Source organism: Chlorocebus sabaeus, chromosome 10 (assembly GCF_047675955.1).
Source record: "Chlorocebus sabaeus isolate Y175 chromosome 10, mChlSab1.0.hap1, whole genome shotgun sequence".
NCBI lineage: Eukaryota > Metazoa > Chordata > Mammalia > Primates > Cercopithecidae > Chlorocebus > Chlorocebus sabaeus.
This window is the reverse complement of record NC_132913.1, coordinates 120,984,696-121,003,084: the sequence shown is the minus strand read 5'-3', so window position 1 is coordinate 121,003,084 and position 18,389 is coordinate 120,984,696. Positions and strand designations below refer to the sequence as shown.

Sequence of the window (18,389 nt, the reverse complement as noted above, 5' to 3'; positions counted from 1 at the left end):
GGCAGGGCCAGGCGAGTGCTCAGGGCACAGTGGTGCCTCTGCCAGGCCCCAGTGTGCTGCTCTGCGAGATGGTTCTGTCTCCGCAGGCACCTCCCCAGGTGCTGAGACACCACCAGCAGCTCCATCACACCAGGCAGCCACCAAGTGCCTCTTCCTACGAGCCAGTGAAAGCCCTGGGCTCTAAGTGGGTGATGTGCGTGGGCTCCAGGATGGAATGACAGTCGGGGGAGAGGGGAAGGTGCGTTGCCCAGAGCTTCCAGGTGCCCATGCCCTTCACACGCATGTGCTTCAAAGATGGCAGCACCTCATGTTGGTGTGGCTGTTGCACCTCCCTCCCAGCCACGCCGCCCCCACCCCAGAGGGGCGACTCCGAGTTGCACCCGCTCCTAGCCCAGGTCTAAGAGCTCTGGGTGGGGTCCAGCAACCTACAGCCAAGGGACGCGTGTGAGCCCACCTGGAGCCAGGGCACAAAGGAGTGAAGGGACCACAGCAAAACTGCTCTGGCAAACAACAGAGGCCACAAATCCAGGGGTCAGTTAACATTACTGGACCAAGCACCCAGTTTGTTTTTCTAACTGGTGGGGGAGAGTTCTGAAGAGGATCAGTTTAAAAACAATATAGACCGCTGCATTTTCTCCACTCGACTCTACTGTCCCATCTTGCCATCTACACCTGAGCAGCCCTCTCCACTTCAGATCGCCGTCCGGCCTCCCACCACTGTCAGATGCCATCTCTGTGAGAAGTCCCCTCCTCACTGCTTTCGGTCACAATGGAGCCATGCCCCATGTGAGATGGGCCATGCGAGCGCAGGAGTGAGGCGGGCGGAGCACACACCAGCCTCCCCCCAGGTCTGCCCCTGCCCGAACATCTGGTGCCCCCAGCAGGTGAGACGCCCCGGCTGCTGTGCTGGAAAGCATGGCTGTCACTTGGGTCCAATTTCCTCACCTGTCACGTGGGCTGGGCTTGCTATGAGGCTTGGGACACAGGAGAGCACAGCTGTCAAAAAGATATGCCCTCTGCCTCCCGTGTCAGCCACGTGCTGGCTGTGCCTCATGGGGCAAGTTATGTCCCCTCTCTGAGCCTGTCCCTCGCCTGTGAAATGTAGATAACCCCCCATGTAAAGCTGTCAGGGGAATGAGAGGAGTTCATACGTGCAAGGCACTTAGATCAGCACCTATTATCAAGTCAGCCATCAGCATCCCCATCACCGTCATAGCTCATACCCTTCGCACTGATTGGTTTAGTCATGAGTGTGGGAGGCAGTTCTAGCCAAGACATTAGAGGAGGCCAGCTGAAGCCAGAGCTTCAGAAAGGTCTCCCTTTATCTTAAAAAGAGTCACATAGGATTGCTTAAAGCCAGGAGTTCAAAACCAGCTTAGGTAGCAAGACCCAGTCTCTACAAAAAATTTTACAAACTAGCTGGGTGTATTGTCATGCATCTGTGCTCTCAGCTACTAGGGAGGCTGAGGTGGGAGGATCACTTGAGCCCAGGAGTTGGAGGCTGCAGTGATCTATGATTATGCCACAGTACTCCAGCCCAGAAGGCAGAGCAAGACATCTTCAAAAAACAAGAGAGCTAGTGACCCATAAAAGAGGCAGCCATTTGTCTCCAAACACCTTACACTGGTGTGATGCCTGGAGCTGTGGTGGCCATCCGGCAACCGTGAGGCCTGAGGTCCTGAATGGCCAGAGAGAACACACCAGGAAAAAAAAAAAAAACAGGGGGATTTGGGATTTGTTAGCATGGAAGGAGGGGGGGAGAGCTGCTAGGGAGGCAGCCAACACTCCCGGAGCACATGCAGCCCTTCTGTACCCGACCAGCCCAAGGGCATCTTCCATGAACCCAGTCCCTGTCCCTCCTTCCAGGAAACTGGGGAAAACAATTCAAGTGGCCTTGATCTTAGACAGTTCCCTTGGAATAAAAGTACCAAGACTAAGCAGAGAAGTTGGAGAGCTTCAGGTTTGCAGTTCTATGGAAAAGATTTAAGAGGGTTAAATATTCATTAAAAAGGCTCAGTCTCCCAGGCCAAGGCTGTGTGATCACACCTGAGAGTCTCAGCACTGCCTAGTACCCCCCTCTCTCCTTGCTGAATTTTTAGTCCAACAACCCTAAAAAATACAACGGCATTCTAACGGCATTCTGTTTCGCTTTTTAGCCACCAACAACTCAAAACCTATTTTCAGAGCAGGTGAAATACAATTCTGGGTCCAGTTTGGAAAACCTGTTTCAGAGCTGGTGAAATACAATTCTGAACCCAGTTTGGAAAACCTGTTTCAGAGCCGGTGAAATACAATTCTGAACCCAGTTTGGAAAACCTGTTTCAGAGCCGGTGAAATACAATTCTGAACCCAGTTTGGAAAGATTCTGGCAACCAACACTTTCTGTCAAAGCACAAGGAATGATGACAAGGCCTCTGGCGATGGAAGATCAAAAGAGGCTTGTTTTATTTATACACAGAACAACTTATGTACAGCACTCAGGTCTGGACTATGTACATAACAATACAAGAGGCATTTGTTTCCACGGTGGTCACTCTATAAATTAAGATTATAAATATGAGGGGGTAAGCCCCACCTGAGGGCACAGAACCTTTTCTCCAAGACTCTTCAGGGATCCTTCCTGCCTCTCTCTGCACAGCAGACCGTGAGGCCTGTCTGGCAACACCACAAGGGGACCTGGGCCGGGGCAGCAGAGCAGCCCCCGGACAGCAGCGACACCCCAGTGCGGGACACCAGCCCAGCACCAAAGGGCAGTTTCCTAAACATTCGTGTTCATTCCTTCCTCACTTCTCACTTGTTAGAATTAGAAAAAATGGTTTCTATGTAAACAGTGTTGTTATAATCACTGACAACATATTAATTTTAAACACTTTTGATCCAAACCCAACTCCTTGCCAGGAGTAGGACACTGAGGACTTGGGATGGCCCTGATGTCCTTGAAGCCACGGTCGGCTGTTTATCCTCATCTTCCCTCCTCACCCAAGTTCCAGCTTGCCTGGGGCTTGTTCTGGGACCCTAAGAGCCCCAGGATGCCCACACTGCCAGGTCAGCAGGGCCAGTGGTCATGCAGGGACTGCGGGACAGCTTCCCATCATCTCCTGCGTTAGCCCATTCCACCCGGGAAACCAAGCGACTGCCATGGCTGGCTTCTTTCTCCCTCTGCCGACCCCCATCTAAAATGTTCTGGGGAAAACAATCACGGGTGGAAAAGGTGACATACAACCACCTTCCACCCACATCACTTCCAGGGAGGCAGCTAAGTCCACCAACAGAGCACGGGAGAGTCTTTCATCCAAAAACCCCCACACGCCGCATGGAGGGACAGGAGGCTGCACTGGGGAAACCCAAGGCCCTGGCTCAGCCTCCTCACTCCAAGGGCCTTGGCCCAGAAGGACCATGAAAGCGGAGCACCCCAAGGCACATGGAGGGGCCCATCTAGGCACACTGCAGAGGAGACAGAGGGGCTGTGAGAGATGGGCCAGCACTGTTCACTGCCACCTGCTCAGGACCGAGGGCTGCCGCAGAGCCAGCCCCGTCTATGCCCTCCCCGACAGGTGCAGCCCAGCTTCTGCACGTCAGATGGTGTGACGCTGACTAAAGGAGTGGGGCGGCGCTGGCAGACACTCCCAACACTGTCTTTCTCTTTGGGGCATGGAGCTACGGCCAGGCAGCCAGGCCAGAGCCATTTCCTCCTCACACCAGGGCAGGGGTTACAGAAACCTCTTCCCAAGATATTTACGAGCCCCTGCGAGCCATAACTATCAAGGGGAAAAAAGGGCAAAGTCAGTGCCCTGGAGGACCAGGCGTGTCCTCCACCTGGAGACTGCCCCTGCGGGACATAGCCCTCTCCCCAGGTGAGCTCCCTGCCCTCTGGCACCATCATCTGCTAGTTCAGAGCCAGGACAGAGGCAGGGCAGGAGCAGTGCGGACCATCAAATCAGAGTCCCTGCCAGCACCTCCAGCGACATCAGGCCCGGTAGCAGGAAACAAGAAGCCACTGCAGGGGCAGAGATACTCAGGAGAGCCTCTGGCCCAGGCCACCGGATGGCGTGAAGAGGTCAAACCACACCTGCCCACCAGGGCCATGCTCCCTGGCAACCACAGAATGGACAGAAAGAGTTTCCCAGAGCCAGGAAGCATTTCCCACACAGAAACACTGAACTCATGTGGACACACATCCTCTGTCTGTGGGGATGCAGCTGGCAAGCTGTCTCACTCACAGCCCCAAGCTGAACTTGAGGCCTACAGCATCTGGAGACAGAAGGGCAGGCGTCCCCAGGCCACAGTGGTGGGGGGGGAGAGGGGAGAGGGAGGAGGGAAGAGGGAAGAGGGAGGAGGGAGGAACGCAGGCCCTGCGACACCCAGTGAGGGGCTCCCCACCTAGGAAACAGCACTCGCTGCCTTGGCTCACGCAGGAGAAATTTTTCTTTTCACGTCAAATTACAATCAACAGAACTGGAAACATCCATGCTACTTTCAAACCAGGAAAGAGCATCATTTTTGTTCAATGACAAAAGCTGCATCAACAAACGGGTTCCTGCAGGCTACTGGGCTGCAGCCACGTTTCCGAGAACTGGACGGGGGCCAGGAGGCGGAGCCACATGGTGTGGCCACAGAAGGACACAGGGAGAGGAGCCCCCAGGACAATCCAAGCACGTGGCCAGGCAAGGGGTGCCCAGGAGGCCAAACGCTGCTAGATTCCCTGGCCCACAACACAGGCGGGGAAGAACTGAGTGGCCGCAACACATGTGCTCCAGGTGACTCTGAGCTGGAGAAGGTGTTGTTTCAAAGGTAGCTGTGTTGTTATGTTCGAGACCCCAGAGCTCTGGTGGACGGTGTCACGGAGGCTTTCTGTAGCTGACAGAGGAAGTAGCACCATGAGAAGGGGGCGGGCTGCAGCGTCCGCCCAGGGCCTCAGTGGCAGGAGGCGCAGAGACCACAGGCTGAGAGGGCGGAGGCTAGGCCTCGGCGGCGGGGATGTGGAGGCCGCAGGCTGAGAGGGCGGAGGCTAGGCCTCGGCGGCGGGAGCGCTGCGGCTCAGTTCTTTGATGCCACACAGGATCCTCTTCATGTGGCCCACCTTGGTCACGCCCAGGTCCTGCAACAGAAGGGACACCACCATGGATGCCGGGGAGACGGCCGGAGCCAGAGGGCTCCACAGCAGGCCTGCCACAGTAGCCCTTTCCACTCGGCTTGTGAACACAAATGAGAGTGAAAATGACAAAAACGGTAAAACGAGATGGAAACGGCTTAAAAATAACCACCGTACAGATGCCTGGCCCATCGTTCCTGCATTCTAGTCACTACCATCAGCAAGGACAAATCCAAGACAAAGACAAAACACAGGCCTAAAAGCAAGTGGATGACAAGTGACCTCATGAGAGCCGCTGTCCAGGACACCCACAGTGGCAATTTGCTCTCTCGGGACTCGGCCAGTGACTCAACACCCAGGGGCGGCCCCTTGAGGCCAACCTGGGCAGGGGCATGGCGCTGCAAGATGTGGTGTGATGCCTGGCATAGACGAGGCCTGGCACCCAACCGCCACCTCCCAATGCTCCCTGCAGACGAGTGGCGGCGCCCGCCCAGGAGCAGCATGGGGACAGTCGCGTGTGACTGCTTCAGGGGGCTGCGTCCCCTCATAGGGTTTTTAACACGAAGACAGTCCTGGTCTGATTAGGCTAAGATAACCAAGGCTCTGACCCCAGAGCCTGCTCCTGGCTTCCTCTGGCTGTGGTGGGTGGAGCCATCACTGCCTAGGGTGAGGGCCACAGTCGCCCCCACCTGAGGTATACACAAAGGCCTGAGAAGAATCATGATGCTGAGACGTGGCCAGGTCGGGGGAGAGGATGGAAGAGAAGGGAACCGCGTGCAAGCCCAAGTGCAGGTTCCAGGGAGACGCCTATGGAAGTACCTTGAGGTCCCTCCGCTCCAGGTGCAGGAGCTCAGAGCCCCGGATGTCGTGCCGCGTGAAGATGTCCTTATACTCACAGAGACTGAGGTGCTCCAGCCAGGCAGCAACCTCCTCTGTCCCCCAGAGGTGAACTGTCAGAGATGGAAAAGCACGAGTGCAGTGAGTGCCCAGAGCCCAGTGCGAGGTAGGCAGTGGCCAGCACCCAGCACCCGAGAGCCCAGTGCCAGGACAGGAGATGCCCCAACAGCCAGCACCCAAGACAGCCCAGCAGCCACTACCTGAGACAGCCCAGCAGCCAGCACCCGAGATAGCCCAGCAGCCAGCACCTGAGCCATCACTGGCAGCCGGCACCCATCACCCAGCCAACAGCACCACCCACCAGCAGTGCAGAAACAGGCAGAGAGCCACCAACTCAGGGGGCAACGGCTGCAGTAGAGCTGGCATCTGTTCCTGCCAGGTGGGCCGCCAGCCTCTGGTCATTTCCCTGTGTCCCAGGAGGGATTTACCACCACCAAATATGAGTGAAATGTCCCCATGATTGTGGCCAAAGCCAGCTTTTCCTCCAGCTTCTAGAAGGGTTAAATTTCACTTCTGGACCATAGCAGGAAGGGAGACAAGCAGAGATTCCAATTTCACGTAGTCGGGGCCACCATCATTAACAGAAACCCAATTTCTGGACAAACATGCAAAGAAGAAAAACCCACAGGAGCTGCCCTGCCTGGCGGCAAACACCAGTCCCAATATCCAGGCTTGGAGGCCTCTCCAGCCCTTGACCGCACTGGATATGGCCTGGGTACTCAGGGCTGATCCTTCAGACAGAGAGTTTAGCTCCAATTTACTGACCCAAAGGAACAATGTCCTTTAGGACCATATTCGATTGATTTCATCACCCACAATCTCTGGTGGCCTGGGGTTCCCAGCACAAGAACCTTGACCAATGCATCGATTTATCAGGAACCAGCAGCCCAGGAAGGAGCAGGCGGAGCATGCCCCAGCGCGGCCTGAGTTCAGAGCTTTGTGTCTCCAAGTTTGTCTTGTCACCACTGCTGTCTTCCTCCCCACCTCAAATCTCCCAAGTCAGGGCAGGCAGAAAGCCAGAGAGCACGTTAGGGCCGGGTCTGACAACGGTCAGAGGGGAAGCAGGCGGGGTGGAGGGCTGCAGCTACGAACAGACTAGTGTGGCCATGGGACCAGGGGTTACAGCACGGGGACCAAGAGGGAGGAGCCGCAAGGCCAAGGGAGAAGGCAGAGGCCAGGAGAACGGGGCCGAGCCAGCAGGCAGGGATGGCCAGAAACACACACGGGAGAGAAGCAGGTACCCGGGGCTGCCAGGCTACTGTGAGCTTCTTTGTTCTTGTTGTTTTTCTCCTTTTTAAACTTGGTCACGAGGCGGAATTTACCACTGCGACTGCGCTTGGCAAGATCCAGCATCACGCTCTGTTGGGGAGAGTGAGAAATACTGAGAATCAGGCTGCAACTGGTCACGGCTCATACCCATCTCCACCAGAGAGGCTGGGAGGGAAGGCAGGGCTGAGACGAGGGGGAGCTGGGAAAGATCTCTTGTTCCTGAAAGGGCTTCTCTCCCTTATTGATTCTTGTATTTACTGTTATTTTAGTGACTGTTAAAGTGGCTTCAAAGTGATCACAGTGTCTATTTTTATCATAGTCTACTGTCTTCACTTTACATGTGCATTTCTCATGAGATTTTAAAACTTTTTGAAAATATCATAAATATCAGTATCTACATGAAAATTATTAAAATAACCTCTTTAGCCAATCTTCTAGTGTTGGATTGCTGGGCTTTGATTGTTAGTATTACAAGTATCTGTCTAATGAAAACTCTTCCTGCACTTTGCATTATTTCCTTGCGATCCACTCCCTGAGGCACAAAAGCGGAAGAAGGGTGAGCAGCAGAGCCACCTAGGAGCTCGGCCTCTGCTCTTGACAGCCATCAGCAGCAGCGGCCTCTCCACAGAGCACTCCCAGGGACGCAGGGAGGTAACACTGCCTCACTCTGCGATGCGCTCTTCGTAAGAGACACTCCAAATAAAGCTTGAAAGTAAAACTATGAAAAAAACATAGCAAGCAAGTAGACTTGAAGATAAAAAGAATTATTAAAGATAAAAGGATCATTAGATAATGATAAAACCTATGGGTACCCAGTAACACAGCCTCAAAATATGTGAAGCAAAAATAAACATAACCACAAAGATAAACTGAGACATCTACAATTATGGTATTAGAGTTAACTGATACATCAAGAAGACAAAAAAAAAAATTTCAGTAGGAACTTAATGATGTAAACACAGCTACATACAAGGTACATTTACAAAAACCACCTATTGAGCCATAAGACAAGTCTCACCTCAATACATTTCAAAGGACTAGTAACACACAGACCACTGCTTAGAGCATAGTAAAATGAAGTTAGGGAAATAAGAAACATATTCTTGAGTAGCTAATTTAGATGCTTATTATTTGGCACAGTTTCATGACTGTTGTAACTGTCTTAGATATGCAATTTTATTTTTATATTGTTACTTTGGATTTTTTATGGTGTTTTATTTTTAATCTTTCTGTATCATAAATTTTTACTAGGAGTAGGAGAAAAAAACAGGGCTCTTGTGAGCAATATATGGTTAGGTTTCTTTTTAAACACAACCTGAGAATTTGCTTTTAAGAGAAAGCCATGTCATTTTTCTGTTATCTTATTTTCATGCTGTTAGCGATACCCTTGCTGGTCCTTTATTTTCTTTTACAACATAAATTGTATTTTATTTTTGTCTTTGGTGGCAATTTGGAAGATACAAATCTTTTCAGCTTTATTAGAAATTACCTTTAAGTTAAAAAAAAAAACTTTTTTTTTAAATAGAGACAGGATCTCACTATGTTGCCGAGCCTGGTCGTGAACTCCTAGGCTAATGTGATCCTCCCACCTTGGCCTTCCAAAGTGCTGCGATTACAGGTGCGAGCCACTCTTGACCCTAAAAACATTATTGACTCTGTATTTCTCCAAGTAGGAAAGTCAAGAATGTTGTTTGTAACGTCCTTCCACTGTTAAGAGGAGGAATTTAACATGCTTTCCTTCCCCCGTCCATGTCCTCTTCACAGCCTCTCACCTCACTGCCCACTTTACTGGCCTTAATTTAATCTGGTATTATAGGGCTATGTCACTGTTACATCTGTTGAATCGTTATATATTAAGATTTTTGTAATTTTGGGTAAAATTTTTTATCACCTTTACAATTAATTATTTAATGGATTTTGAGGAGCTTGCCCTGTCCTTTTATACCCAAGTGCTCTCACTGAGAAGCTGCAGAGTCTCATCCATCGGCTGGAGGGCCTGAGTCAGTTCCCCATGAAGGGCTTGCATGCATCAAAAAACGGCCCAGGGTCCTGGAAAGAGGGTGCTGTTGTGCAGCTGCCCACTTCTGTCCCCTCACCTTACTGTTGCCCACAGTCCTCACAAACCCCACTAGGCAGGGGTGCCCAGGTTTGGCGTCTTATAGTTATTTGCCTTCTGCAACTGTATTGCCCAAGATGAGCTTTCCTCATGGCCCCTTTGTGTTCTATCTCTGAAGTGGGGAAGCCAAGAGACAGGCTGGGGTTTGTCCTTGTCCAGACACGACCCTCTCCAGGGCTCCTTCAGCCAATGCTCCCTGCAGAAGAATGTGACTCCACCCCAGGGTCCGCTATGCCCTGGGTCCTCGGGTCCCTCCCAGACCTGCGACGAGCTGGAGTCTTTCTGTTCACACAGGAAGAGTGTGTGAGTGGGGAGTGGCGCACACCAACTGCGCCCTGTCCACAGCAAGATCCCAAAAAGCTGCCATTTATCCCATGATGCATCTCCACCCTCAGTGGAGGCTGTGGGGCTGGGCTCAGCCTTCTTTCTACCCACTGTCCAGGAAGCCCTGCAGTTCTGTTTCAGAGGAAAACAGGTCCCTGGTCCTCAAGAGGCACTCTTAATCCCAGCCCCAAACTCCTTCCTACCTGCTGTCCCTCCCTGCCTTAAAGAGCATTTTAATAGCGAAGTCTGGAGAAGGCCCCTCAGGGGCTGCCAGAGCGACACCATCTTGATCCCAGAGCCACACAGGCCACAAGGAACACAGGCACTGCAGGCAAGAGCCACCATGTCCGGGGGACCCAGGCATGGCCCCATGAGCCACATACCTCTTCATCGCCGGGCTCTGCAGACTGGCATAGCCAGGGGGTGTCTGCCAGCCTCCTGAGCTGTCGGTCCATCTCGGCAAGAGCACTCCCCAGCTGCTCCTTCTGCGGCGGATCCAGCTGCTGCTCCAGGTGGAGGGAAGGAGGGAAAGATGGAGAGTGTGCGCTGCTGATCAGCGTGAGGCCCAGTGGGTGAGGCCTGCCCCAGGCCTCTGCTCTGATCAGGGAATCAGGGAGCTCACTTTCCAGAAATGAAGTCCCAGAGCATCCGAGGAGGAACCAAACCCAGAACCTCACTTTCTAAATAGTGCTGGTGAGAGAATAAAACTGTCCATCAGTCAATGATGAATTCACATACAGCAGGGCTGACACATGACCTGCTTGTGTCCCTCTGTCAGCAAGGAGGTCAGAGTCATTCACCTGTGCCAAGCAGTGGAAATGCTGTAGGAGGCAAAGTCAGCGGTCGTGCCTTGCAGGAGGCAGCACAAGGTGTGCACTGAGGAGATGCATGTGACCATGGGACGTGTGGGATGACAGGAAGCATCCAACAAGAGAGCCGTAGAGTGAGAATTTCTGTGGAGTGAGGAGATCCGTGGAGTGACGTGGGGAGTGAGGACATGCATGAAGCGATGAGATGCGTGGAGTGGGGAGATGTGTGGAGTGAGGAGATGTGTGGAGTGTGGAGATGTGAGGGGATGTATGGGGTGAGGAGATGTATGGGGTGAGGAGATGTGTGGAGTGAGATGTGCTGAGTGGGGAGACGTGCAGAGTGGGGAGACATGTGGAGTGGGGAGACTTACGGACAGGGGAGATGTGTGGAGTAGGGAGATGTGTGGAGTGTGAAGATGTGAGGAGATGTATGAAGTGAGGAGACGTGAGATGTGTGGAGTGAGATGTGTAGAGTGAGGAGACATGTGTAGTGGGGAGACGTATGGAGTGGGGAGATGTATGAAGTGAGGTGTGGAATGGGGAGATGTGTCGAGTGAGGTATGGAATGGGGAGATGTATGGAGTTGGGAGACGTGTGGAGTGGGGAGACGTGTGGAGTGACGGGATGTGTACAGTAGGGAGATGTGTGGAGTGTGAAGATGTGAGGAGGTGTGTGGAGTGAGGAGACGTGTGGAGTGGGGACATGTGTGCAGTTAAGTGTGCGAAGTGAGAAGACGTGTGGAGTGAGGAATGTGAGGAGATGTGTGAAGTGAGGAGATGTGTGGAGTGAGATGTGTGGAGTGAGGGGATGTGTGGAGATGTGTGGAGTGGGGAGATGTGTGGAGTGAGATGTGTGAAATGAGGAGACGTGTGGAGATGTGTGGAGTGGGGAGATGTGTGGAGTGAGATGTGTGAAATGAGGAGACGTGTGGAGTGAGGAGATGTGTGGAGAGAGGAGATGTGAGGAGATGTGTGGAGTGAGGAGACGTGTGGAGTGAGGAGATGTGAGGAGTGGGGTGATGTCTGAAGTGAGGAGATGTGTGGAGTGCGGAGACGTGTGGAGTGCGGAGACGTGTGGAGTGAGGAGACGAGTGGGGAGATGTGTGGAGTTGGGAGATGTGTGGAGTGGGGAGATGTGTGGAGTGAGGCGATGTGTGGAGTGAGGAGATGTGTGGAGTCAGGAGATGTGTGGAGTGAGATGTGTGGAGTGAGGAGATGTGTGGAGTGAGGAGACGTGTGGAGTGAGGAGACATGTGGAGGGGGGAGATGTGTGGAGTGACGTGTGGAGTGGGGAGATGTGTGGAGTGACGTGTGGAGTGGGGAGATGTGTGGAGTAAGATGTCTGGAGTGGGGAGATGTGTGGAGTAAGATGTGTGGAGTGGGGAGATGTGTGAAGTGAGGAGATGTGTGGAGTAGGGAAAAGTGTGGAATAGGGAAATGTGAGATGTGAGGAGATATGTGGAGTGAGAAGATGTGTGGAGTGACTTGTGTGGAGTGAGGAGATGTGTAGAGTGAGATGTGTGCAGTGAGGAGATGTGTGGAGTGACTTGTGTGGAGTGAGGAGATGTGTAGAGTGAGATGTGTGCAGTGAGGAGATGTGTGGATATGTGTGGAAAGAGGACATGCGTGGAGTGAGCTGTGTGGAGTCAGGAGATGTGTAGAGTGGGGACATGTGTGGAGTTAAGTGTGTGGAGTGAGGGTATGTGTGGAGTGAGGAATGTGAGGAGATGTGTGGAGTGAGATGTGTGAAGTGAGGAGACGTGTGGAGTGAGGAGATGTGTGGAGTGAGGAGATGTGTGGAGTGAGGAGATGTGTGGAGTGAGGAGATGTGTGGAGTGAGGAGATGTGTGGAGTGAGGAGATGTGAGGAGATGTGTGGAGTGAGAAGATGTGTGGAGTGAGAAGATGTGTGGAGTGGGGGGATGTGTGGAGAGGGGAGATGTGTGGAGTGAGATGTGTGGAGTGGGGAGATGTGTGGAGTGAGATGTGTGGAGTGAGATGTGTGGAGTGAGGAGATGTGTGGATATGTGTGGAGTGAGGAGATGCATTGAGTGAGCTGTGTGGAGTCAGGAGATATGTAGAGTGGGGACATGTGTGCAGTGGGGACATGTGTGGAGTTAAGTGTGTGGAGTGAGGAGATGTGTGGAGTGAGGAATGTGAGGAGATGTGTGGAGTGAGATGTGTGGAGTGGGGAGGTGTGGAACGGGGAGACGCCTGGAGCGGGGAGACGCATGGAGCAGGGAGAGGCGTGGAGCGGGGATGTGTGGAGCGGGGAGACGTGTGGAGCGGGGAGACGCGGGGAGACGCGTGGAGCGGGGAGATGCGTGTGTAGAGTGGGGAGATGTGTGGAGTGAGATGTGTGAAATGAGGAGACGTGCGCAGTGAGGAGATGTGTGGAGTGAGGAGATGTGTGGAGTGAGGAGATGTGTGGACTGAGAAGATGTGTGGAGTGAGGAGATGTGTGGAGTGAGGAGATGTGAGGAGATGTGTGGAGTGACGAGATGTGTGGAGTGGGGTGATGTGTGGAGTGAGGAGATGTGTGGAGTGACGAGATGTGTGGAGTGTGGAGATGTGTGGAGTGACGAGATGTGTGGAGTGGGGTGATGTGTAGAGTGAGGTGATGTGTGGAGTGCGGAGATGTGTGGAGTGCGGAGATGTGTGGAGTGCGGAGATGTGTGGAGTGAGATGTGTGGAGTGCGGAGATGTGTGGAGTGTGGAGATGTGTGGAGTAAAGAGATGTGTGGAGTGAGATGTCTGGAGAGAGCTGTGTGGAGTGAGGAGATGTGTGCAGTGAGGAGATATGAGGCGTTGTGTAGAGTGAGATGTGTGGAGTGAGGAGATGTGTGGAGTGGGGAGATGCGTGGAATGAGGAGATGCATGGAATGGGGATATGCGTGGAATGGGAAGATGCGTGAAATGGGGAGATGCGTGGAGTGGGGAGATGCGTGGAGTGGGGAGATGCGTGGAGTGGGGAGATGCGTGGAGTGGTGAGATGTGTGGAGTGGGGAGATGTGTGGAGTGAGGTGATGTGTGGAGTGGGGAGATGCGTGGAGTGGTGAGATGTGTGGAGTGAGGTGATGTGTGGAGTGGGGAGATGTGTGGAGTGCGGAGATGTGTGGAGTGCGGAGATGTGTGGAGTGTAGAGATGTGTGGAGTGGGGAGATGTGTGGAGTGTGGAGATGTGTGGAGTGCGGAGATGTGTGGAGTGCGGAGATGTGTGGAGTGTGGAGATGTGTGGAGTGGGGAGATGTGTGGAGTGCGGAGATGTGTGGAGTGCGGAGATGTGTGGAGTGCGGAGATGTGTGGAGTGCGGAGATGTGTGGAGTGGGGAGATGTGTGGAGTGCGGAGATGTGTGGAGTGCGGAGATGTGTGGAGTGCGGAGATGTGTGGAGTGGGGAGATGTGTGGAGTGCGGAGATGTGTGGAGTGCGGAGATGTGTGGAGTGTGGAGATGTGTGGAGTAAGGAGATGTGTGGAGTGAGCTGTGTGGAGTGAGGAGATGTGTGCAGTGAGGAGATGTGAGGCGTTGTGTGGAGTGAGGAGATGTGTGGAGTGAGATGTGTGGAGTGGGGAGATGTGTGGAGTGGGGAGATGTGTGGAATGGGGAGATGTGTGGAGTGGGGAGATGCGTGGAGTGGGGAGATGTGTGGAGTGGGGAGTTGTGTGGAGTGAGATGTGTGGAGTGGGGAGATGTGTGAAGTGAGGAGATGTGTGTAGTAGGGAGATGTGTGGAATGAGGAGATGAGTGGAGTGAGATGTGTGGAGTGGGGAGATATGTGAAGTGAGGAGATGTGTGGAGTGGGGAGATGTGTGGAGTGAGGAGATGTGTGGAGTGAGGAGATGTGTGGAGATGTGTGGAGTGAGTTGTATGGAGTGAGGAGATGTGAGGCGTTGTGTGGAGTGAGGAGATGTGTGAAGTGAGGAGATGTGTGGAGTGAGGAGATGTGTGGAGTGAGGAGATGTGTGGAGTGAGGAGATGTGTGGAGTGAGTTGTGTGGAGTGAGATGTGTGGAGATGTGTGGAGTGAGGACATGTGTGGAGTGTGGAGATGTCTGGAGTGAGTTGTGTGGAGTGAGATGTGTGGAGATGTGTGGAGTGAGGAGATGTGATGAGATGTGTGGAGTGAGGAGATGTGAGGAGATGTGTGGAGTGAGGAGATGTGTGGAGTGAGAAGATGTGTGGAGTGAGAAGATGTGTGGAGTGGGGGGATGTGTGGAGAGGGGAGATGTGTGGAGTGAGATGTGTGGAGTGGGGAGATGTGTGGAGTGAGGAGATGTGTGGTGCGAGGAGATGTGTGGAGCGAGGAGATGTGTGGAATGAGGTGATGTGTAGAGTGAGGTGATGTGTGGAGTGAGACATGTGGAGTGAGATGTGTGGGGTGAGGAGATGTGTGGATATGTGTGGAATGAGGAGATGCGTGGAGTGAGCTGTGTGGAGGGAGGAGATGTGTAGAGTGGGGACGTGTGCAGTGGGGACATGTGTGCAGTTAAGTGTGTGGAGTGAGGAATGTGAGGAGATGTGTGGAGTGAGGAGATGTGTGGAGTGAGATGTGTGGAGTAAGGAGATGTGTGGAGTGAGATGTGTGGAGTGAGATGTGTGGAGTAAGGAGATGTGTGGAGTGAGGAGATGTGTGGAGTGAGGAAGGTGAGGAGATGTGTGAAGTAAGGAGATGTGTGGAGTGAGATGTGTGGAGTGAGATGTGTGGAGTAAGGAGATGTGTGGAGTGAGGAGATGTGTGGAGTGAGGAAGGTGAGGAGATGTGTGAAGTAAGGAGATGTGTGGAGTGAGATGTGTGAAGTAAGGAGATGTGTGGAGTGAGATGTGTGGAGTGAGATGTGTGGAGTAAGGAGATGTGTGGAGTGAGGAGATGTGTGGAGTGAGGAAGGTGAGGAGATGTGTGAAGTAAGGAGATGTGTGGAGTGAGATGTGTGGAGTGAGATGTGTGGAGTAAGGAGATGTGTGGAGTGAGGAGATGTGTGGAGTGAGGAAGGTGAGGAGATGTGTGAAGTAAGGAGATGTGTGGAGTGAGATGTGTGGAGTGAGGAGATGTGTGGAGTGAGGAGATGTATGGAGTGAGGAGATGTGTGAGTGAGGAGATGTGTGGAGTGAGATGTGTGAAGTGAGGAGATGTGTGGAGTGAGGAAGGTGAGGAGATGTGTGAAGTAAGGAGATGTGTGGAGTGAGATGTGTGGAGTGAGATGTGTGGAGTAAGGAGATGTGTGGAGTGAGGAGATGTGTGGAGTGGGGAGATGCGTGGAGTAGGGACATGCGTGGAGCAGGGATGTGTGGAGTAAGGAGATGTGTGGAGTGAGGAGATGTGTGGAGTGGGGAGATGTGTGGAGTGAGGAGATGTGTGGTGTGTGGAGATGTGTGGAGTGAGGAGATGTGTGGAGTGTGGAGTATGGAGATGTGTGGAGTGAGGAGATGTGTGGAGTGAGTTGTGTGGAGTGAGGAGATGTGTGCAGTGAGGAGATGTAAGGCGTTGTGTGGAGTGAGATGTGTGGAGTGAGGAGATGTGTGGAGTGGGGAGATGTGTGGTGTGGGGAGATGTGTGGAGTGAGGAGATGTGTGGAGTAGGGAGATGTGTGGAGTGTGAAGATGTGATGAGATGTATGGCGTGAGGAGATGTGAGGAGAAGTGTGGAGTGGGGAGGTGTGGAACGGGGAGACGCGTGGAGCGGGGAGACACGTGGAGCAGGGAGAGGCGTGGAGCAGGGAGAGGCGTAGAGTGGGTGACGTTTGGAGCATGGAGACACGGGGAGACGCAGGGAGACGCGGGGAGACGCGGGGAGACGCGTGGAGCGGGGAGACGCGTGTGTAGAGTGGGGAGATGTGTGGAGTGAGATGTGTGAAGTGAGGAGACGTGCGCAGTGAGGAGATGTGTGGAGTGAGGAGATGTGTGGAGTGAGATGTGTGGAGTGTGGAGATGTGTGGCGTGTGGAGATGTCTGGAGTGAGTTGTGTGGAGTGAGATGTGTGGAGATGTGTGGAGTGAGGAGATGTGTGGAGTGAGGAGATGTGAGGAGATGTGTGGAGTGAGGAGATGTGTGGAGTGAGGAGGTGTGGAGTGAGGAGATGTGTGGAGTGAGGAGATGTGTGGAGTGAGGAGATGTGTGGAGTGAGGAGATGTGTGGAGTGTGCAGATGTCTGGAGTGTGCAGATGTCTGGAGTGAGTTGTGTGGAGTGAGATGTGTGGAGATGTGTGGAGTGAGGAGATGAGTGAGGAGATGTGAGGAGATGTGTGGAGTGAGGAGATGTGTGGAGTGAGGAGATGTGAGGAGATGTGTGGAGTGAGGAGATGTGTGGAGTGAGGAGATGTGAGGAGATGTGTGGAGTGAGGAGATGTGTGGAGTGAGGAGATGTGAGGAGATGTGTGGAGTGAGGAGATGTGTGGAGTGAGGAGATGTGAGGAGATGTGTGGAGTGAGGAGATGTGTGGAGTGTGGAGATGTGTGGCATGTGGAGATGTGTGGCATGTGGAGATGTCTGGAGTGAGTTGTGTGGAGTGAGATGTGTGGAGATGTGTGGAGTGAGGAGATGTGAGGAGATGTGTGGAGTGAGGAGATGTGTGGAGTGAGGAGATGTGTGGAGTGAGGAGATGTGTGGAGTGAGGAGATGTGTGGAGTGAGGAGATGTGTGGAGTGAGGAGATGTGTGGAGTGTGCAGATGTCTGGAGTGAGGAGATGTCTGGAGTGAGTTGTGTGGAGTGAGATGTGTGGAGATGTGTGGAGTGAGGAGATGTGTGGAGTGAGGAGATGTGAGGAGACGTGTGGAGTGAGGAGATATGTGGAGTGAGGAGATGTGAGGAGATGTGTGGAGTGAGGAGATGTGTGGAGTGTGGAGATGTCTGGAGTGAGGAGATGTCTGGAGTGAGTTGTGTGGAGTGAGATGTGTGGAGATGTGTGGAGTGAGGAGATGTGAGGAGATGTGTGGAGTGAGGAGATGTGAGGAGATGTGTGGAGTGAGGAGATGTGTGGAGTGAGGAGATGTGTGGAGTGAGGAGATGTGTGGAGTGTGGAGATGTCTGGAGTGAGGAGATGTCTGGAGTGAGTTGTGTGGAGTGAGGAGTTGTGTGGAGTGAGGAGATGTGAGGCGTTGTGTGGAGTGAGGAGATGTGTGGAGTGAGATGTGTGGAGTCAGATGTGTGAAGTGAGGAGACGTGTGGAGTGAGGAGATGCGCGGAGTGGGGAGATGCGCTGAGTGGGGAGATGCGTGGAGTGGGGAGACGCGTGGAATGGGGAGATGCGTGGAGTGAGGAGATGTGTGGAGTAGGGAGATGTGTGGAGCAGGGAGATGTGAGGAGATGTGAGGAGACGTGTGGAGTGACGAGATGTGTGGAGTGGGGTGATGCGTGGAGTGTGGAGATTCGTGGAGTGAGGAGATGCGTGGAGTGGGGAGATGCGTGGAGTGGGGAGATGCGTGGACTGGTGAGATGGGTGGACTGGGGAGATGTGTGGACTGAGGAGATGTGTGGACTGAGGAGATGCGTCTAGTGAGGAGATGTGTGGAGTAGGGAGATGTGTGGAGTGAGGAGACGTGAGGAGATGTGTGAAGTAACGAGATGTGTGGAGTGGGGTGATGTGTGGAGTGAGGAGATGTGAGGAGATGTATGGAATGAGGAGATGTGTGGAGTGAGGAGATGTGTGAAGTGAGATGTGTGGAGTGAGGAGATGTGTGGAGATGTGTGGAGTGAGGAGATGTGTGGAGTGAGGAGATGTGTGAAGTGAGATGTGTGGAGTGAGGAGATGTGTGGAGTGAGATGCGTGGAGATGTGTGGAGTGAGGAGATGTGAGAAGATGTGTGGAGTGAGGAGATGTGAGGAGATGTGTGGAGTGAGGAGATGTGTGGAGTGAGGAGATGTGTGGAGTGTGGAGATGTGTGGAGTGA

General features: G+C 53.2%; 1 protein-coding gene across 3 annotated transcripts in view; it reads right to left on the bottom strand.

The window, feature by feature from the left end:
* Positions 1-2,423: 2,423 nt before the first annotated feature.
* The window catches only part of DGKD (diacylglycerol kinase delta), a 124,299-nt gene continuing 108,333 nt past the window's right edge, over positions 2,424-18,389 (bottom strand). For 2 of the 3 annotated variants that reach the window (XM_007966693.3, XM_007966696.3), the window contains 4 exons: positions 10,082-10,201; positions 7,231-7,348; positions 5,912-6,042; positions 2,424-5,098 (listed from right to left, as the gene is read on the bottom strand). In XM_007966693.3, coding sequence (XP_007964884.3) covers positions 5,009-5,098; positions 5,912-6,042; positions 7,231-7,348; positions 10,082-10,201 — 459 coding nt within the window. In that variant the 3' untranslated portion in view covers positions 2,424-5,008. Of the gene's footprint in view, positions 5,099-5,911; positions 6,043-7,213; positions 7,349-10,081; positions 10,202-18,389 lie in introns of all 3 variants that reach the window. The other variant, XM_038001356.2, reaches the window with a different exon arrangement.